Source organism: Cynocephalus volans, chromosome 8 (assembly GCF_027409185.1).
Source record: "Cynocephalus volans isolate mCynVol1 chromosome 8, mCynVol1.pri, whole genome shotgun sequence".
Classification (NCBI taxonomy): Eukaryota; Metazoa; Chordata; class Mammalia; order Dermoptera; family Cynocephalidae; genus Cynocephalus; species Cynocephalus volans.
Window position 1 is genome coordinate 110992131 of NC_084467.1, and position 22781 is coordinate 111014911.

The window sequence follows — 22781 nt, forward strand, 5'->3', positions numbered from 1 at the left end:
TCTAGGGTTCCATCCCTGTACCAGCCAGCCACAGAAACAAACAACAACAACAACAAAATGTGAGGTAAAATGTTGAATCAAGAATTAGATAAAATATTAAAATTTATTGTTCTTTCCCATCATCTTTTATGTAGCAAGTATTTATAGTAAATTCCTTAGAAAATTAGGGAGTAAACGTAGTGGGATTGAATCTAGGGCTCTCTGACCTTAAAGACCATTACGCTAAGCTCTATACATAAGTAGATAAGATGACAGATGATAGACAGAAAAAACTCATACTGTGTGTGTGTGTGTGTGTGTGCGTGTGCGTGTGCGTGTGTGTGCCTGTGCACGCGCGTGCGTGTGTGTGCGTGCGCGTGCATGTGTGTGTGTGTGTGGTGTGCTGTGTTCCATGTCTCAGGTCTTGGATGTGCAAACTTGTTGAAACGTTGATTGTGAGGTGTCACTCTTCATCTTGTGTCAGTTCGTCATGTAGCTGATTTGTGAGGAACTCCTGAGTGTTCAAGTTTGCCGGCTCAACTTGTAAAGCGACTCCTGTCTGGAATGTTGGGGTCACCAGGTCTGCTGTGACTTTAGTGCCTACACAGTCAGGATTAGAAGCTTCTTTGCGTGGGGTATCCTCAGAGGGGCTCTCTCAAAACACAACCCAGACTGCAGAATCTCACACTGTAGCCCCTTTTGGATAGCTAATTCTCACAGTTTGGATGGCAGAAATCAGACATTTCTCCAAGGAGTCATGTTTTAGTCATGATGTGAGGCTATGGAGAGTAGTGAGTGACCTATTGAGTAAAGTCCCTTTACCTAGCCCTCTCATGTACTTGGCTTGTGTAATAGTCTATATGGATCATTTGGTGATGACATTATATGTACAACAATAAGACAATCAGCTGGAGTGGAACAGGGAAGGCAGTTTTATGCTTCAGTGAAGGTGTAAGATAGGAACGGATCATCATCCCCAATAAAGAAAGAGAATCTTTAACTATGAATTAGAAAATCTCACAAATCCTTCCCTTGCCATAGGTCACTGCAACTGAGAGCTAAGGTGTAGCCTGTGTGAGTCATGAACACTTATCCCAAGAAGAACATCCCGGAAAAGAACACTTACTATTTCCAGATTCCCTGTCAAGCCAGTAATGGATAGATTTGCATATTGGTTAGGAAATTATTGCACCAGCCCAGTTTTAGGTAGTTCCACTTCCCCCTGGGTGGGGCAGCAAGCCCTATAAAGAGGTCTTCTGCTGCATGATTACTAAACTCCTAGCACTAGAGTCCTGATCCAGTTGAAGAACCTGGTGAGTCTGAATTCTTGAGTTCATCTGTTGGGTTTTTTGTTGTTGTTTTTTGTTTTTTGCTTTCAGTGCTTTCAAATGTTGAATTTAATCTAAAGCAAGAAGCAGTGGATCCAAAGCTTTATGATCATGAGTTTGATCCTACTGAGTAGATGGAAATAGTGGAGTAGAGCACAGTGATATACTGTTTTAGCTTGTGTTGCAGTAGTTTGCCGCAAAAAGTTAATGGAAAGTTTTGATTTGAAGAAGAGAAAAGAACAAAGTATTTTTCTCTTTTCCATAACTTCTTGGTGTCCTTTTCAAAGGCTTATGTCTTAGGAGGTGTGAGACCCTTGAATTCTTCCTGAACAGTCCTTTGCTGTGTATGCAGCCAGCCTACTAGGTCCTCTCAAGAGATTATGACAAGAATTGCTCATGCGATTGCCCAGGATTTCCGAACTGTGACCACCTTTCTTGAAGATGTTATTTTCATACAAATAACATTTCTTGGTTCTTTACAGCAGACATATTTTCTTTAGAAAAATGGTATGAGAACACACAGGATTGTCTTAGCACCGATAAAGCAATTTGCTAAAGTGGAAGGACGAAGCCAGAGAGTTATAGAAATGGAATTAAGACATTAAAGTGTATTCTTGGAGATTGGAGAAATAATATCCCATGCTATTACTTAAGCTTTAGCTTCTCTTTCTGTAGAAGTCCCTTCTGATGAACACTGTCATATAATTTCTTTCAGATTCTGAGACTACAGACGATGTCTTATCAACAGCAGCAGTGCAAGCAGCCCTGCCAGCCACCTCCTGTGTGCCCACCGCCAAAATGCCCTGAGCCATGCCCACCCCCAAAGTGCCCTGAGCCATGCCCACCGCCAAAGTGCCCTGAGCCATGTCCACCTCAGCCAAGCCAGCAGAAATGCCCTCCTGTGCCACCTCCTCAACCCTGCCAGCAGAAGTGTCCACCCAAGAGCAAGTAACAGCTTCTGGATTCATCAGGATCAGCAAAGGATAAGGTCAATTGGCTCACCTAGTCCCCAGCTTCACCTTCATCTTCTCTTCTCAGCCTGTCATGGATACGGAAGAAGCTTCTCTACCTTTTAGCCTGTAATCTGCCTCTGATGATTCCTTCCTAAGGCTACTCTCCAGGTGGTGACCGAGAAAGCGAAGTCCTCTGCTGTGCCAGCATCCCAGAGAAGAGCAGCAGCCCTCTCCCTGGGTGTCACCAGAGGATTCCGTTGCTGTCTCCGTGTCTGTCACCTGGGAAGAAACTTCTATAACCTGGGAAATTTAACTCTTCTTTTACTTTCTGAATAAAGTATATCATTATGAAATGGAACAAATGTTTTCTTTTTTTTTTTTTCAAACTTACTTTGTTAGCCATATCAAATCATCATTTTGGTTTATTTCTATTTTTCTTTGATTCCCAAGTCCAGGCTCTCACACTTACTGCTATCTCACTTGTGAGTCATACCGAAGATTATTTCTACATAACTTTAAGCCCATGCTACTTTTCTTAATTACTGTTTGATTGATTTGAGGAACAAATTAACTTCTCAGAATTTCAATATCTCTACTGCAAAGTAAGGAAAATAATATTTATACGACAAACTTATCTTGGGAATAAAGTTGAACTAATATGTGTAATTTGGTTGGCACCATGCCTGACACATAATTGGCCCTGAATGATTGGCAATTTATTATTAGCAGCAGATAATCAGTGTCTTCATCACCATCATTGCCATCCTCCTCCTCCTCATCGCTGCCAGCACCAGATTCACTCTAGAAAGGGACTGGCGTGGACATAATATAGAAAATAAGAGCACTCTTTAACGTCAGCATTTTCCATAGTATGTTCTTCTTTTTCTCTTCTGATTCATTTTCTTTTTCATGTGACACTGCACAGAAGAGCTTCTGGGAAGCAGTGGAGCATACTGCATAAAATTACTGCAGTTCTTAAACCATGGGTAGTACAGGAAAAAAAGGAAGGAAAAGTGTCCTTAGAACTCAAAGTGTTTGTCTCTTCTCCATGTGTGCACCTTCTTACTCTCTAAATACACACAAAAAGTCAGGGTTCTACCATTTTTGTTCACTTCAAATTACTTTCCTGGGTGTTCTAAGCCCACTTTTGAAAACTGTTGCAGTTTTACAATGTTCGTTTATATTTGTAAAGTTACTGCTGCTATGCAGCTTGTTTCCTAAGTGGCTAGCCTCCTAGTGAGGGAAGCTGCTTAAAGAAAGCATGCATTCTATAAATATGTCCTTTCTTTTGGTCTAAGTGCAAAAAAGGGAATACAAATTGAATGAGAGACCTTATTCTACTCTATGAAGTTTAAAACATAGACTACTATAGAATTTCAAAGGCTTCTGTATTAAGTTACAGACACTTTAGTTGGATTGTTAATGAGTGCTTCAAAAGAGAAAATGTTTTCTAAAAGTATTTTGGGGATTGATCAGAACATCAAAAGACTGAGTCTGCCTTTCTGAGGATGTCATTTGCAACCATCCAACATTTATTGCTTCTAAACCAGACTGGAATTTTCTATGGTAAATATTTTGAGAAAGAAAGAATCTTACTAGTGAAGGGCAAATTAGTGATAAGGTGCTAAAACGGAAGGGTGGGGAAACCTTGTAGTCCCTTATGCTGGTGTGTGAGATCATTCTGGAGAATGAAGAGATAAAGACCCAGTTCATTAGATGGGCTTTGACTTGCTCAAAGTGTAAAAAAGTTCCTCCTGCGAATAATGGCCATGGAAGTTTTCTTCTCAGATTTCCTGAGACACAAGAAGGATCTTTTATCAGCAGCAGCAACAGAAGTATGAACAGCCCTTCCAGCCTCCTCCTCTGTCCCTGCTTTAGGGACCTATTCCCCTCCCACCTCCACTGTGCTCAGACTCATGCTCACCTCTGAAGACTCACCCTCCCTACTTCCCAGTAACCACCTCTGCAGTAAGCTCAGGTGGGCCAGTAGAAATGAAGCCCTCGTCCTATATGCAGAAGTGTCCACTCAAAAACAAGTGAGTTTCAGATGTCTCAGGCCCAAGAAACAATAAGAACAGGTCTTCCCAATATTAGTTGGGGTTCCTGGAGCCTCGTGATTTTAAGCGAAAGTCTCTCACAGAGAAACATCAGATGTGTCTGTATAATTTGTGACATGAACAGCTGATTTCATCACCTACGCTAGTGAAGTTTTACACGCAGCTTCACAGATGTGCACATGTTTTATGGTAGAACAGAAATTTTCTTTCTATTACATGTTTTGTCAGTGGCATTGGTTCACGATTAATTGCTTAGTGAATCTATTTGTTCCTAGCTTTGGATTTCTGCAAACAGTGTGTTGTGACTATTTAAGGCACTGAGTCTGTGTAGTAGGGCCTTTCAAGGACTCTTTGAGTATTGGTTCAGATTCATGTTCTGCTATTCATTTGTTGAGTGACCTGGAACAACATACTTAACTCCTCTGAACATCAATTTACCCACCTTCAAAGAGTGAAAAGAGCAACCTTGTCCTAGATATTAAATGACTGGCACAATGCACTCAACACAAGGTGGTTGCAATTGTGATCAACAACATCATCCTCGTTATCATTATCATCAGTAGTGTAGTTGCTATACTAAGAAAGCTGTGTACACAGCCTAGGTTATTAAATAGAGGAAGTTCTCAAACTTAAATATGCTTTTATATCATGATTGTTATCTTTTTCCTCTGAACCAACGACTTTTCCAGAGACTTACTTTTGAGAAGATGAACTAGATATACTTTTCCCAAAGAGCTGCCATCAGAAGTGCCCTGGGCTCTGAAGCCAGGGTGGTGGGGGGCCTAGGGTCTCAGCCTCGCCCCCCTGATGTCTGCATCCAAACCTATGAGGACCACTGAGCTGCCACTGGAAGTGCCCCAGGCTCCCAGGTTGGGAGCTGTGGAAGGCCTCTGCCATGGCCCCCTGAAGTCTGCATCTAGCCCAGCCATGAGGAGCCGCCTACAGAAGCTCCCCGGGGGTCCCCCTGGCCAGAATGAGGTGGGAGCCATGGGCCTCGACCACAAGCCCCCTCCCTCCTTCCGCCTCCTGCCACCCTATTCTTTTCCCCTTTGGCCTCTCCCTTTCCTCCCAACTGCTCCACAACAACATCTTAGAATGCAGTATATATATAAAATAAATAAATTTTTAAAAATGATTAAGATAATGGGGAAAAATCAGTATTGCCAGGGTTTTAGGCAAGGAGAGAAGGTTGAATAGATGGAGCACGGAGGATTTTTAGGGCAGCAGAACTATTCTGTATGATGCTGTGATGGTGAATACATGACATCATGCATATGGTGAAACCCACGGAACTGTACAACACAAAGAGGGAATGCTAGTGTAAAACTGAGTTAATAATGATAAATCAATAATGGTTCATAATTGTAACAAACGTACCACAGTAACATAACATGTTAATAATAGGAGAGATTGTCGGGGGTGTGGGGGAATGGGAACTTGCTGTAGTTTCTGCTCAATTTCTCTATACACCTAAAACTACTGTAAAAATAAAGTCTAGTCTTAGAAAAAAAAATAGAACCAGAACAATTTTAATCTGAATGAGAAAAGAAAATTAATGAATGCCAACACTGAGATAAAAGAGATGTTAGAATTCTCTGACAAAGATATTAAAGCAACAATATTAAAAATATTTTAACATATGATCATGAGCACACTTGAAACAAATAAAAATAATAGCTTCAGCAATAAAAACAGACGACACGAAGAACTAAACAAAAATTTTAAAATTGAAAATATAACAACTACTAATAAAAACAAAAACCTCAATGAGTGGGCTCAACAGTAGAATGAAGGAAACAGGGGAAAAATTCAGTGAACTTGAACTTGAAGGTAGAGCAATCAGAATTATCCAGTCAGAGAAACAGAAAAAAAAAATAGATTGAGAAAAAAAAAAAGAATGAACAGAGCGTCAGGGACCTGTGGGAATAATGCAACAATCTATCATTTGTGTCACCACTGTCCTGGAAGGAGAGGAGAAAGAGGGCAGAGGGCAGGGATGAAAAAATAGTCAATAAAGTAATAGCTAAAAAGCTCCCAAATTTGCAAAAACACATACACCTATGGAGTCGAGAGGCTGAGTAAATCCCAAAGAGAATTAACCCAAAGAAATCCATGCCAACACACATCATAGTCAAATCTCTGAGAACTAAAATCAAAGAAAAGATTTGAAAGCAGTGAGGGAGAAACGACACTTTACGTGTTGGTGTAAAACATTGCAATGACAGTGGAGTTCCCATCTGATGTCACACAGGCAGAATGTAGGTGCAGCATTTTTCAAGTGCTGACAGAAAAGAACTGTCAATGCAGTAAAACTATATCCACCAAGAACATTCTTCAGTCATGAAAGGGAAATGAAGACATTCCCAGATGCAGAAAAAATGAGAGTGTTTGTTGTCAACAGAGGTACCCTAAAATAATGTCTAAAGGGATTTCTGCAAACAGAAGGGAAATATTAATAACGAGGTCTTAGAACACCAGAAAGGAAGAAAGAGCAACATGAAATGTAAAAATATCCTTTGAGTTTTCTTAATTATATTTGGCAGTTGAAGAAAAACTACACTGTCTGATGTTGTTGTCAATATACATAGGGAAATAGTTAAGAAATCTATACAATAAATCAAGAAAGGTACAAAGCCAGAAAAGAATTTTTCTATACTTGCACTCATAAAATGACAGCACAAGTAGACCACGATGTTATGTACATGTAATGTTATATCAACAGCAACCACTAAAACAGCTATACCAAGGGCTACTCTCAAAAACTCTAGTGATAAATCAAAATGGAATTCTAAAAAATTTTTCAAGTAGCCCACATTTAAGCAAAAAAAAAAAAAAGGAAAGAAAAAGAAAATCAAATGAAAAATGGGAAAAAAAACCCAGAAAACAAAAATAAAATTGCAACCTTAAGCCCTAAGACATCAATAATTACACTAAAGGTAAATTAAAAGACAGAGACTGGGAAAGTGAATGAAAACACATGATTCAACACTATGTTGTCTACAGGAAATATGTTTTAAATATAAAGATACAGATAGTTTGAAAGCAAAAAAAAAAAAATGGGAATAGGTAAACCGCAGCAATGGTTGTATTAATATCAGAAAAATACCTCTTGTTCTTGAAGTCCATGTTCTGTGATTATTATTTCAACACTTATTTCATGGAAAGTCTGAACACTGCACAGTGGAAAGGCAGACAAGTACAGCTGTGATTGCACAGCTGATGTTTTTCTCAAATTACATTGAGCATTTCATTGATGGTACCAAACATTACACATTCCTACCAAGTGAAAGAAAAGTGAACCCATCCTCATTACAATGCAGCTTACAGACTAAAAAATACTACCTGAGCACATGTTTAGGTTACTTACACCAACCCCACATAAATTGCCAAAGTATTGCCTCCAGCCACACACTGTGTATCCCTGAAGCTTACTCTGATCAACATAAATTTCAACATTGTAACATTCTCATGGATATTTTAGCTTTGGAGTTATGTTCAATTCACTCTTATAGCTTGCTACAGTAGGGAGAACTCTGTCTGGTCTACCCAGTGATGTACCTCTGATCTATCCCTATCTTACATCTAATCTATACTTTACCTTGAATCTACCAACTTGTCCAAAGACTCCATGAGGCACGTGCTCCAGTATATCTGACCAGCTTCACCAGACATAAAACTACTCTGTCCTCTCTTTGGCCTGTGTGTGTGCTTTTGGCCGAGGTCAGATTTCTCTTATGTTACAACTAGTGCCTCCCTGTTTCTTTGCTTTTTTAATCACATGTATCGGCGGAACCACTTGTAGAAGAAGGTTATGACCATGAATAAAAGGTTATGCTTTTTCTTTTAATCAAATGATGAATTTTGGCTCTTTTTAAAACAACAATAAGGTCAATATCCATATGTTTTCTCTAACACTTCCTAGTTTGCCTATGAAAAACAGATATTGAATTATTTATATTTTTCATTACATTACTTAACATTACACCAAATATTATGATGTTTACTTGCATGAATTCAGATACAAGCTTTTGTATTTTACAGGAACCATTCTTTTTCTCAAAAAAGTATATTGCTAAAACACATATAAAAGCAAATATCAAAAACCAAAATATAACTTTATATTTTTTAATGTTCTCAAAATACTTGTACTGAAAAAAATGACTTTCTAAGAAAAATTTTGAAATGATAACCATGGATTTTGTCTAGGTCAGAATTGTTGTGAAATATATCTGTGGGGAAAACAGGATAATTTAGTCAGGCTCCCTAGGCTCAGGTCTGGTTGAGGGTCAAGAAGCACATTCTTAATTCTTTGTAAATAAGTTGTGTGGGTGGAGTTAGTGAGCATATGCACCAATGTATCTTTTTAGTTTTGTTGCTATTGTGTGCCCTGCAGTTTGTGAAGCAGAGCTGGCAGGCAGAGCTTGAGTCTAAAAATAGAGCATGTTTACTCTGGTGGCAGCTGCTCAGTTTTTCTTTGGACTTTGCCTGTAGCAGTTGGGTTTTGAAGTTTCTCTTTGTACTATCTAGCTCTGAGACGAGTGTGTGCTGAACAAAGACTATTCCTACTTCGACCAAGGCTTCAAGGACCTTTTTGCTGGTTACCTAGCTCATAGACCTGCATGTGAAGGGTTTGTGAATGGGCTGGAGGAGTCTGTGAGCTACAGACCCAGTCCTAGCTCTACAATACTACACACTTAAAACTTAAAAAGAATTTTCTGGTTAGGAGAACTTCATTGTATATAAATATGTGTAAACTCAGTAACAGAGCTCTAAAATGCGTGAAACAAAATAAACACAATTGAGTAAGAAATACAAAAATCCAAAATTATAGTTAAAAATTGAAACACCTTTTTCCAGTAATTGATAGAAAAATAAAATATGGAAAAGACTTGATATTTACAGAACACTCTAATGAACAACAGCACCTTTTCTTCAAGTGCACGGACAGCATTCACCAAGGTAGAGAACATGCTGAGTCATAACACATATACACCAACAAATCTAAAATAATGAAATAAATCAGAATACTTTCTCTGACTACAACAGAACAAAATTTATAATGAAATTTATTATAAATATCCCTGAACACTTTGAAATTAAATAACACATTTCTATGTAAATCATAATGGAAGGGAAAATTTTCAAGGATAATTAGAAAATATGTTAAACTAAATGAAAATAAGAACAAAAAATTTCATAATCTGAGTGGTGTATCTAAGATAATGTAAAGAGAAGGATGTATACCTTTAATTGTTTATGTTACAAAAAAGGAAAGGTCTCAAGTCAATCAAGCATCCACTTTATAAAGCTAAAGAAAAGGGCAAAGTAATCCTAAAACAAGCAGAATAAAGGAAATAATAAAGAGTAGAAATTAATGAAATAAAACATAGAGACAATCAATGACGCCAAAGGATATTTCTTTGAAATGATTGATAAAATTGTAAATGTCTAGAGTGATCAAGATAAAAAGAGAGCAAACACAAAACGTGAGTATTGAATGTAAGACATTATTAAGAAAAAGTAAATTTGATGAAAAACTTATTTCAATAAATTCAGCAAGTTAGTTGAAATAGACATAGTTGTTGCTAGACACAAGTTGCCAAATTTGATTCAAGAAGACTAGAAAATGTTTATGGCCTTATATTTGAAAGTTAATGTGTAGCTAGATACTTCCCATAAAGTAAACTTCAGGCCCAGATTGACTTCATTGATAAATTTTATCAAACATCTAAGGAAGAAATAGTGCTAATCCTACACAATATCTTTCAGAGAAGAGAGAAGGAAGGAGCGCTTCCCAATGTATTTTGAAAGGTCAGCATTATCTTGATACCAAAATAATATAAAAACAATGCAAGGAAAAAAAACTGTCATCCAATAACTTTCATAGACATATACACAAAAATCCTTAATAAAATATAAGCTATACATAAAAAGGATTATACATCATGATCAATTTGTATTCATCCCAGGAATGTAATATCAGTTTAACCTTTAAAATTTTGCCATATTGACAGAATAAAGAAAAAACCCTAAATTATATTTTAATATGTTAATAAAATGAATTTGATGAAATTTAACACTCATTCATAACTGAACACTGTGAATAGACTAGAAGACAGGGAAATTGCTCAATGTAATAAGGGAATCTAGGAAAAACCTATAGTTATCATACTAAATAGTTTAAAATTATATGCTTTCTAGATAAGATTGGAAATAAGGCCATCATTTCCACTTTCTCCACCAGTGTAACAAGCCAAAAAAAGTAATGAAAGATATCCTGATTGAAAAGAAAGAAGAAAACTATCTCTGTCTGATCACGTATGTAGAAAATCCTTTAAAAAAATCTGGGAAAAGCTACAAGTGTTGGCAAGAATGTAGGAAAAAGGGACCACTTGCACACTGTTGGTGGGAGTGTAAACTAGTACAGCATTTATGAAAAACAGTGTGGAGGTTCTTCAAAAAACTTTTTAACTAAAAATGTTAAGACATCCCAGATCCTTGACGCTGCTTCTAAGTCCCCGAAGGAATCGCTCCTTTCTATCTCTGCAGCCTCCTCCCGACCACTTTCCCCTGGTTCATCACCAGCCTGTAACATTATGCCCTCACTTCCACCTAGTGTAAGCCCCATTAGGACCTAGACATCCTGTTTCCATCCTTGGTCCCCTCCTTATAACCCTCTTCAGCTGGCTGACACATTCATCCTCCTGGCATGAGCTTAATTTCACTTTCTTAAGGAAGCCTCCCCTGATTACCCAGAGACTTAGGTACCTTCTGTTATCTACTCTTACTGTGGTAGGCAGAATCATGGCTCCTCAAATATGTCCAAGTCCTAATCTCTTGAACATGTAAATATGTTACCCTACGTGACAAAAGAGAGTTAAGGTTGCACATGGAATTAAACTTAGATTATTCAGTGGGCTCCTTGTAGCCACAAGTTTACTTAAAAGGGAAAGAGGGAGGCAGAAGAGGAGGTCAGAATGATGTGACATGAGAATGACTCAACCTACGGCTGCCGTGTTTGAGGATAAAAGGGAGCCAAGAACCAAGGACTGCAGGTAGCCTCTAGAAGCTGGAAAAGGCAAGACAATAAATTCTCTCCCAGAGCCTGCAGAAAGGAACACAGCCTTGCCAACACTTTGGTTTTAGCCTGTTGAGACCCGTATCAAATTTCTGACTTCCACACTCCGGGCTCCTGAGCTTGGGTTGGGAAGGTTGAGGGCCTCGGCAACTCCCCCATCAACGTCTGCACTGAGCCCAGTGAGGACCACTGAGCCTCCACTGGAAGCACCCCAGCTCCCCAGATGGGGTGGTAAGGGCCAAGGGCCTCAGCCATGCCCCCCCTGATGTCCACACCTAGACCAGTTAAGACCACCAACCCACCGTTGGAAGTGCCCCAGACTCCCTGAGGTGGGGAGGCAAGGGCCTCAGCCATGGCCCCCAAAGTCCACATCCAGCCCAGCCAAGACCAAGCCACAATGGAAAATCCCTTTAAGCTACCCTGCTAGAATGAGGGGGGTACCACAGGTTTTTACCACGCCCCCTTCCCTGTTTCTTCCTCCTTCCACTCTATCTCCCTCCCCTTTCCACTCTCCCCTTCCCCCAGAACTGCTCCACAACAACATCTTAGAACATAAAAAATAATAATAAATTAATTTTTAAAAATTTTCTGACTTCCGGAATTGTAAGATAATAAATTTATGTTGTTTTAAGCCACAAAATATGTTACAGCAGCCATAGAATACTAATACACTTAGAATTCTACACTTTCCCTTTACAGTGTTAACACATTTTATTTATAGAGCAATTTGTGTGATTATTTGGAGAGCATCAGTCTTACTTGCTAGACATTACATTCAATAACCCCTGCTATACCCTGGTATCTTGCAGAATATCTGCAACAGGTTAGTTTTCAATGATCATAAGTCATATATATGAATGAACCAACTTAGATTTTAGAAATTAATCCTTAGACACTGCTTGCTTGGTATTCTCGGCAGGTCTGGCATAAGGGTTCTAAATTTAGAAGACATAGATATGGGGTGGCAGAGACTGTATCTGTAATCTCCTCGTGTTTCAAGACAAACTGCTAGATGACATTTCTTGGTCTAGGTTGCAGTGGTTACTGAATTCTGGCCAGTGAAAGGTGAGTAAAAATAGTATGTAGGCCACATCACTTTGCAAGGTTATGCCTCTTCCATGATCTCTCTTTCTCTGTTTGCACAGCTGAATGCAAAGAACAAGGCCCTGTAAAATCATGGAGCCTGGTGAAGGGATGCACATAGATTCATGAATGACTGACAGAATAGAGGCCCATGGCAATCCACATTACACTATAACATGAGTGGGAAATACACTTCTATTGTGTTAAGTAGCAGTCTATGCTATAACAAAAATTAGCATCTTGAAGTGGGATGCTCTTGTAACAAATGTCTATAACACATGCCATTAGCTTAGCAGTTGGCCAACGGGTGATGAGAAAACTAATATTGACTGTTGGAATGATGGTAATTCATATTCAGCAGTGGCAAAAATTCAGAAAACCATCACCTGCAATGCTTCAAAGGAGATCACATGAACATGTAGAGATATAAGAAAAAGGATTGGAAACCATTATAGTGTTAGTGAGTACTGTTTATTACTGGCTGCCTTTGTAAGTCACTGAAGAGTTCAAGAAATAATTTACCTAACAACAAAGTCTCAAAATGTGTGAAGCAAAACCTCACAGGATTGAAGGGAGAAACAGATAATTCAATAATATTTGTTGGGCACTTCAATATTCCAATTGCAATAATGGACAGAACAACGAGGCAGACACACCAACTGTATACAGTAACAAATAAGAAGACAGATAAAACTGGATGTATTCCTAGAAAAAAAAAAACCTACCAAAATGACTCATAAAGACATATAAAATCTGAATATTTATAATAAATAAAAATAATGCATTAATAATACAATTAATTTCCCACAAAGAAAAAGCTGAGGCTCAACTGCCAAATTGTACCTAACATTTATAGAAAAATTAACAACAATTTTTCAGAAAGTCTTTCAAAAAAATAGAAAAGAAGAGGTTAATACCACTGAACTACACAAGTAAAAATGGTTAAGATATGATAAATTCTATGTTTTCTGTATTTACCACAAGTAAAAGTAATCTAATAAAGAAAAGAGGAGAAAACATTTATCAACCCAATATTTATGAGGCCAATATTACCATGATACTAAAACCACACAATGACATCACAAGGAAAGAAAACTGCACACCAATATCCCTTAAGGATGTAGATTTTTAAAAATCCTGACAAAATACTACCAAACCGAATCCATTAACAAATAAAAAAAATTACACACCAGGAGAGAGAGGAATTTATCCCAAGAATACAACGTTCATTTAACATATTGAATCAATCAACATAATACACCATATTAAAAAACAGAAAAGAAAAACACATGATCATCTCAACAGACAAAGAAAAATTATTTGACAAAATGTAACATTCTTCTATGATAAAAAAAAAAAGAATCAGAAAACTTGGAAAAGAGAGAACTTCCTCAGCATAATAAAAGCTGTTTACAAAAAACCCACAGCTAACATCATAGTTAATGGTGAAAAACTAGATGCTTTCCCACTAAGATAAGGGATAAGATAAAAGTGTGCATTCTTGTCATTTTTGTTAAACATTATTGTGAAGGTTCTAGCTCAGGCAGTTAGCAATGAAAAAGGCAATGAATGGCACATGGATTGCAAAGGAAAATGTAAAACAGTCTCTATTCATAGATGGCATAATCTTGTATATTGAAAATCCTAGAAATTCACACAAACACACACACACACACACATGCACACACACACAATTGGAACAAACAAGTTACGCAAAATTGCAGGATGCAAAATAAACATGCAAAAATCAAATGTATTTCTATATACAGTATTGAATAATTTTAAAGTAAAACTAAAACAATTTCTTCGGCAATAGTATCAAAAAGAACAAAACATTCAGGAGTAAAATTAACTACAGGAGTGCAATACTCACACACTGAAAACTACAAAACATTAAAAGAAATTAAAGAAGACATAAATAAATGAAAAAAATCCTGTGTTCATGAATTGGAAGCATTAATATTGTTAAGATGGGATCACTGCCCAAATGGATCTAGAGATTCAACACAATCCTTATCAAATTCCCAGATTTTTTTTCTTTTGCACAAATTGACAAGCAAATCCTGAGACAAAAATGGAAATGCAAGGGAATGCGAATAGTCAAAACAACCTTGAAAAAGTAACACAAAGTTGTAGAATTCACACTTCCCAATTTTAAAACGACAGTAGTCCAGACAATGTGGTAATTGCATAAGAAAAATGTTCAGAAACAAATGCTTACATTTATGGTCAGCTGATTTTCGACGAAAGCGCCAGCAGAATTCAATGGGGAAAGAATAGCTTTTTCAACAAAGTGAACTGGGACAATTGAATATCCATATGCAAAAGAACAAAGTTGGACCACTACCTCATAATATATACAAAGATTAAGTTAAAATTGGTCATAGATCTATATGTAAATGTAAAAACTATAAAACTCTTAAAAAATTTAATTGTAAATCTTTATGACCTTGATTTAGGCAATGGCTTCTTAGCTACAAGCTAAAGCTCATGTGACAAAAGAAAAAAATAGATAAATTAGACCTTATCAAAATTAACAACTTTTGTGTTCCATTGCTGAATTCTACCAAACTTTTAAAGAAAAATTAATACCAATTCTTACCAACTATTCCAAAAAATTGAGGCAGAGGGTATTCTCTCAAACTCATTGTATGAAGCCACCATTACCCTAATACCAAAATCAGACAAGGACACAACAAATAAAGAAAACTACAGGCCATTATCGCTGATGAACATAGATGCAAAGAGTCTCAACAAAACACTAGCAAATTGAATTCAACAACACTTCAAAAAGATTATACAGCATGATCAAGTGGGATTCATCCCAGGCATGAAAGGAGATGTCAACATATGCAAATCAATAAGAGTAATACATCACATGAACAGACCAAAAGAAAAAAAAAAAAACATATATGGTCATCTCAATATATACTGAAAAAGTATTTGATAAAATTCAATATCCTTTCATGATAAAAACTCTCAACAAATTAGGGATAGAAAGAAAGTATCTTAATGTAATAAAGGCTGTCACAAACCCACAGCTAACATCATACTGAACAGGACAAGACAAGGATGCCCTCTCTTACCACTTCTATTCAACATAGTACTGGAAGTACTAGTCAGAGCAATTAGGCAACAGAAAGAAACAAAGGACGTACAAATTGGAAAGCCAGAAGCCTAGTTGTCCCCTGTTTTGCAGATGACTTGATTTTATAAAGACAGATACCTAAAGACTCTACCAAAAAACTCCTAGACCTGATAAACAAATTCTGTAAAGTTGCAGGATGAAAAATCCACATACAAAAACCAGTAGCACTTCTGTACACCAACAAAAACTTGAAGAAAAGGAGATCAAGAAAACTATCCCATTTACAATAGCAACAAAAAAATTAAAATACCTAAGAATAACTTTAACCAAGCAGGTGAAAGACCTCTGCAATGAAAACTAAAAAAAAAAACAGATTAAAGACATTAAAGAAGACAAAAAAATATGGAAAGACATCCCATGCTCATGGATCAGAAGACTCAATATCATCAAAATGACCATACTACCCAAAGTGATGGACAGATTCAGTGAAGTCCCCATCAAACTACCAATGACATACTTCACAGAAATAGAAAAAACAATTCAAAATTTATATGGAAGAGACTCTGAATAGCCAAAGCAATCCTGAGCAAAAAGAATAAAGTGGGGATATCATACACTCTGACTTTAAAATATACTACAAAAAAATAGAAATCAATAGTATGCTACTGGCACAAAAACAGACACATAGACCAATGGAACAGACTAGAGATTTCACAGATAAATCCACATACCTACAGCCAACTGATTTTTGACAAACAAACCAAGAATATACACTGGGGAAAGGATAGTCTCTTCAATAAACAGTGCTGGGAAAATTGGAGATCTGCATGTAAAAGAATTAAACTAGGCCCCTATTTCTCAACATATACCAAAATCAAATCAAAATAGATTAAAGATTTAAATGTAAGACCTGAAACTATAAAACTTCTAGAAGAAAACAGAGGAAACACTTCAGGACATAGGTCTGGGCAAAGATTTTATGAATAATACTTCAGAAGCACAGTCAACAAAAGCAAAAATAAATACATGGGATTGTATCAAACTAAAGAGCTTCTGCACAGCAAAGGAAACAATCAACAGAATAAAAAGACAACCTGCAGAATGGGAGAAAATATTTGGAAACTATGCATCTGACAAGGAATTGGTATTCTTAATATACAAAGAATTCAAACAACTCAATAGTACAAAAACAAATGATCCAATTAAAAATTGGCCAAGGAACTGAACAGACGTTTTTCAAAAGAAGACATACAAATGGTCAACAGATATATGGAAAAATGCTCAACATCACTAATCATCAGAGAAATGCAAATCAAAACCACAATGAGATATCATCTCATCCCAGGATAGAATGGCTATTTTTAAAAAGACAGAAAGAGAAAGCCTGGCAAGGGATGTAGAAAAAGGGGAACTCTTACACAGTGTTGATGGGAATGTAAGTTATTACAGCCACAATGGAAAACATTATGGAGATTTCTCAAACAACTACAGTTAGAACGACCACACAATCCAGCAATCACAATTCCAGTACTGGATATACAAATGAGTGGAAATCAACAAGTAAAGGGATTCATTAATTCCCATGTTTATTGAGGTTCTATTTATAATAGCCAAGAGTTGGAACCAATATAAATGTCCTTCAGTGGATGACTGGATAAAGAAAATGTGGTACATATATACACAGTGGAATGTTACTCATCCATAAGAAAGGATGAAATTCTACCATTTGCAGCAACATGGATGAGCTTGGAAAAAAATATGTTAAGTGAAATAAGCCAGGCACAAAGAGGAAATATCACATTTTCACCCATGTGTAGAAGCTAAAAAAGTTGAGCTCCTAGAAGTAGAGAGTAGAATAGTGGTTAGTAGAGACTTGTGGGGGGAAGGGGTAGGGCAGATGGAGAGAGGGTGGTCAGTGGATACAAAAATGTTAGAGACATAGGAAGAATGGGACCTAGGGTTCTATAGTAATACAGGGAGACTACAGTTAACAACAAAGTACTGTGTATCTTTGAACAGCTAGTTAAGATGTTGTTGAATATTCCTAACACAAAGTGACATATGTTTGAGGTGATGGGTATACTAAGCATATAGTACACCATAAATATATACAATTATCATGGGTCAATTAAGAAAAATAAATTTAAAAGAGAGGGAAAAAAAGAAAGAAATAGGGAGTAGAATAGCAGTTACCAAAGGCAAGGAAAGGGAAGGGAGAGGGGAGACCAGAGAAAGGTTGGTAGACCAATACAAAGTTGCAAACTTCCAGTTAGATAGGAAGAGTAAGTTCTGGTGCCCTAGGGGGAACAATAGCTAATACTACTGTATTGTATAGCTCAAGATAGATAGAAAAGAGGATCTGGAATGTTATAACCACAAAAAAATGATAAATGTTCATGTGATAGATATGCTAACTATTCTGATTAGATTATTGTACAATATATATATACAGGTATTAAAATAACAAACATAAATAGGTGCAATGAAAAAATAAATTAAAATAAAATTTCTTTTAAAAAGTTTAATACAGTCTTTCTATCCATGAACTTTTTGTAGATCCCTCATATGCAAACATATTTCTTCTTTGTTTAAGGCCAGGGAGATAATCAATTCCTTGGCTGAATCTTCATATTTTCCCAAAGACACAGGAACATCTTTTGTTAGCACTGTAGGCAAGGTTGTGCTCCTCTGTACAGAGTACACAAGTTTCTATGCTAGTGTCTGTGGGCTTCATGACAACTGTAACACAGGACTCACTCCACCTGAGGTCCCCTAGGAATCCCAGCCCAAGTTCTTCCACTCAGACATGCAGTTTTCTCACTATCCTGACTGAATACATATAGGAGGTTTACTACTCAAAGTACATTCTCAGACCATAATTGTGTTGAATTCAAAATACATTCTGGAAAGGTATTTGGAAATTTGCTTAATAAATGAGGATTAGAAAACATATATCTAAGAAGTCCAAGGATCAATGAAAAACTCTCAAAGGAAATTTTAAAATTATTTTGAACTGAATAAAAATACCACATTTAAAAATGAGTAGAAGTCAGCTAAAGCTGAGAATGGAGGACAAATTATAGAATTAAATGCTTAAATTACAAAAGAACATAGATCTCAAACCAATAATCTAAGTTTCTGCCTTGAGAAACTAAAAAACATAAGAGAAAAATTATACTCAAAGCAAAAAGCAGGGAGGAATAATTAAGCAAAGAGTAGAAATCAATGAAACTGAGAGTGGAATAACAATAAACAATATCAATAACTCAACAGCTGGTTACAGAAAAGATAAATATAATTGATAAGTCTCTAGCCTGACTGACCAAGAAAAAAAAAAAGAGACAGACACAAAATACCACTACCAGGTATGTAAGAAGGGACATCTTCATGGATATTAAAAGGATAGTAAGGTAATAGTACAAACAAATCTATGCCCATAAATACAATAACTTAGATGAATGGATCAACGTATTAAAAGAAATCTTGCTTGAGGGAAAATAGATAACCAGACTAATACTATATCTATTTTAAAAATTGAATATGTGATTAGTAATCTTGCAACAACAACAATCCAGGCATAGGTAGGTATACTGACAAATTTTGCCAAACATTTAAAGAAGAAATAACATCAATTCTACACAGTGTCCTCAAAAGAACAGAAGAGGACAGTATACATTACATCTCATTCTATAAGGCCAGTAGTATCCTAATAACAAAAGCAAAGACATTACATGTGAACAACTGACCTTTATCTCTTCTGAATGAAGATACAAAAGCTCTCAACAAATATCAGCAAGCCAAAATCACTAATATGTAAAAGAATGATACATCATGACCCAGTGAGATTCATTCCAGAAAATTAAGGCCAGTTCAACATTTAAAATCAATCAACCTAGCTCAGCATATTTGCAGACTAAAGAACATAAAATGTATGGTCATTTCAATGTGAGCAGAAACAGACAACAGGTAAAACTCAACATCCATTTCATATTTTTCTCTGTTACTAGCACATTTATCTGCTGCTTTGGATATTTAAAATGTGACTTTGTACTGATGCACAAGCACTAGCAAAAGATCAGGAATGACAGAATAAGTGCATTGTAAATCTCATGAAAGATCGATGAAAATACAGAGCTTTAGTTCATTAACTTGTTGTTTTCATGAGTATATCCTCTTGGACTTTTAAAATTTTTTAGTACATAAGAAATGAATGAGAGGGAGGAAAAGGAGGAATTGGTAAAAGGACATGAAAATCAACTACCTTGTATATTGATAAATTAAAACAAAAACACAAAAACAAACAATTGATAAAATTCAAATAGCACAACTTTATACTAAGTGCAAAATAATTCTTCCTACTGCCCCTTTTCCTATACTCAGATGCCCACCCTACAGCAGGGCAGTTATTCATCACTACTGAGTCCTTTCACCGGCTTAAGAGTCACTTTACATTCATATAGGAGTACCATGCCTTCTACAAGTAAAATTGTGCCCGGTTCTTATGATGGGATCATTAATATTTTGTGGGAATCTTCAGGCTACCTAATGCCATTCGGACACCTCAAAAATAAGTAAGTTAAAGTAACACTAGCCTAAAAGTAGAAGGCATGCTCATCTCTTGAGGAAACACCAGTGACTAGATGTTCAGGAAGACAGAAAACGAGAGAAAGGCACAATAGGCAGGGAGCCCACTTGTAGAGAGTAGATTTCCAGTAGCATAGGCTGGTTGGCAAGTGTGCTGAGAGGGCAGAGCTGTCAGGTAGAGAGGAACAGGATGGGGGGGGCAGAAGAGCAGATGATCCAAAGGAAGAGATGAGGATGGAGAAAAAAGACTCTTCAAATACAATGAAACTGCCAGTGTTCCCTCATATATGTATGCTGACCGATCATGCAAATAGACAAATGAATATTTAAATATCAGAATAAATGTGATTCATGTTGAAATAAATGCATAATGTATGCAATTTGCAAGTGATATATGGTTCCTCTTTTAATCTGTTTAGAATTGTACAATTTGTACAAGGTAAACCAAGGAAAAGAGCTAAGGAAGGGGAATAGTCTATGCCCACAGTCAGACAGGCAGAGAAACCAAATACTGGGCAGGAGAGTGAAAATAAAAGTTGAGGAGACACTAGAGGCAGGTGGATATTATGTAATGGAAACCCAGGGGCTTTGTAGACACATTTCAGGGTTGAGTCTCAGCTCCACCACTTCCTGTATGACTGATCTTAGGTGAGTTATTTAACCTTTCTAAGCCTCTGTTTCCTCCCCTCTAAAATGGAGAAAATAATTGTATTTATCTTGTGGGTTACTGTTATATCATTAATTTAAATAAGAAATTTTATAAAAATCATGTACATAGTGCCTGGCTCTGGGTAGGTTCTTAATAAACATAAGCAATTATATATATATTTTAGTACACAGAAAGGTTTATAAAACTTATTCTAAATAGTATATACATTTAAATATTCTATTATTTTAAAACATTATGTAATTTTTTGTCAATAAATTGGTTGCATATTGTATTTATATATATTTATTTACAAATATATGTATACATTTTTCATAATTTATATATATACACATACACACACGGAGGGAGAGAGAGTGTGCAAAAGAGAAAGGTATTTTTATAAAAATATGCTGTAATCCCTAACTCAGTTGATTTTTCTATGAGTAGCCTAAATATTTTCATCAAAACCACCTTCCATCTAATGTCTAATTACTTGAATTGCAAAACAATATACTAAGGTAAAATTAATCAATTAATGATAATAACTTTAGGCATGTATATAAAGCTTAAAAATCCCATGGTTTCTCAAATGGCAAGTCAGATGATCCAAAGATGGTTTCAGGAAAGAATCAAAACCAGGGCAAGGATCTGGACTGCAGTGTAATAGTAAGAGTTGAAGAAAACTATAAAACAGGATGACTTGGCCTCCGCCTCCAGGCACTGTAAAGATCTAAAAGCTTTGGTAATGGAAAAGGAGGAAAATAAGGATTTCTGAAAGAGGAGGCCAACTCATCCTGTTTTTATAGTTAGTTAGAACTTCCGACAGCTGTTCAGAAACCTAAAAAATCAACAGGGTTGGGTGGGGAGAGTGGTTAAGTGAGGACTTTGGTGTGAATGAATGTGTGTAAAAATTTGAGAAGCACTTCTTTTCTCTGTATCATTTCTACTTATTTCTTTATTATAATAAATGCAATCACAGTTTATTGTATTTTTTACCATGTGACAAATATTCCGCTTATCAAGGAAACAAAAGATAACCCCCAGGTAATCACTCCACGGGGAGTGAAATAAACACAAATTTGCTATGACAGATGAAATTTTAAAATTTTTAATAAATTTTGGTTACACCATTAAATTTGTGCTCTCTTAAGGGAGAAAAGACATGTTTGTTCAGAGGATAGAAAGCAATCCTTAAATAAAGACAACAAAGAGATCGTGTGATGCTACGTTGCAAGAATACTGGTCTTGTTCTTGTACTCATTCTTCTAAGGCTTTGGGAATCTTGACATCGCTGAGCATGTCAATATCTTAGCCACAATTCAGGGGCAGAGACATGGATTCCAACACTATAATGTCAATTTCAGGAACAAAGCGTTCTCTCTGTCAATTACCATTTCAAGCAGGTGAGATGCTGAGCCGTTAGGGAAGATGTCCAGATGCCTCTGTCACATGACAAGGTTATAAAGGAAAAGGATGAATTTCAGAGACTAAAGGATATTTTTTCTTTACATTTCATAATATTGATGAATTGAAATGCTGTTACTTTCTCTGGGTAGAAACTTTTGCTGGCACAGTTTACATAGTTACCAAAGAGGATATCTTTGCTGTCATGGCTGAGGTGGACACTGCACAGGTCAGCATGGAAAAAGTGAGCAAGGCTCTGGGCACACTGATTGAGAGCAAGGCTCTAGGCACCTTGGTTGACAGCAAGATTCATGGCACCTTCATCCTGGTTAGGGCTGTTGGCAACTTGATGGACAGCCAGGCTCTAAGAACCTTGGTGGTGGGCAACCCTCTGGGAACCCTGGTAAAAAGCAAGGCTCTGGGCACCTTTGTGGACAGCAAGGCTCTGGAAAGCATTGATGAAGAGCAAGGCTCTGGGAGCACTGGTGAACAGTAAGGCTCTGGGCAACCTGGTGGGCAGCAAGGCTCTGGTAATTTAGGTGGACACACAGGAGGTAGCTGGCAGGACTGTTGGCACT

General features: G+C 36.8%; 1 protein-coding gene across 1 annotated transcript; it reads left to right on the forward strand.

The window, feature by feature from the left end:
* The first annotated feature begins 1266 nt into the window (after positions 1 to 1266).
* Positions 1267 to 2556, forward strand: LOC134382979 (small proline-rich protein 2E). Its single transcript, XM_063103617.1, has 2 exons — positions 1267 to 1292; positions 2023 to 2556. The coding sequence occupies exon 2, from the start codon at positions 2041 to 2043 to the stop codon at positions 2257 to 2259; it is 219 nt and encodes a 72-aa protein (XP_062959687.1). The 5' UTR covers positions 1267 to 1292; positions 2023 to 2040; the 3' UTR covers positions 2260 to 2556.
* The last annotated feature ends 20225 nt before the right edge of the window (positions 2557 to 22781 follow it).

Excerpts from the sequence above, each read along its gene's own strand:
- LOC134382979 (XM_063103617.1), top strand. The coding sequence starts at position 2,041 with ATGTCTTATCAACAGCAGCAGTGCAAGCAGCCCTGCCAGCCACCTCCT.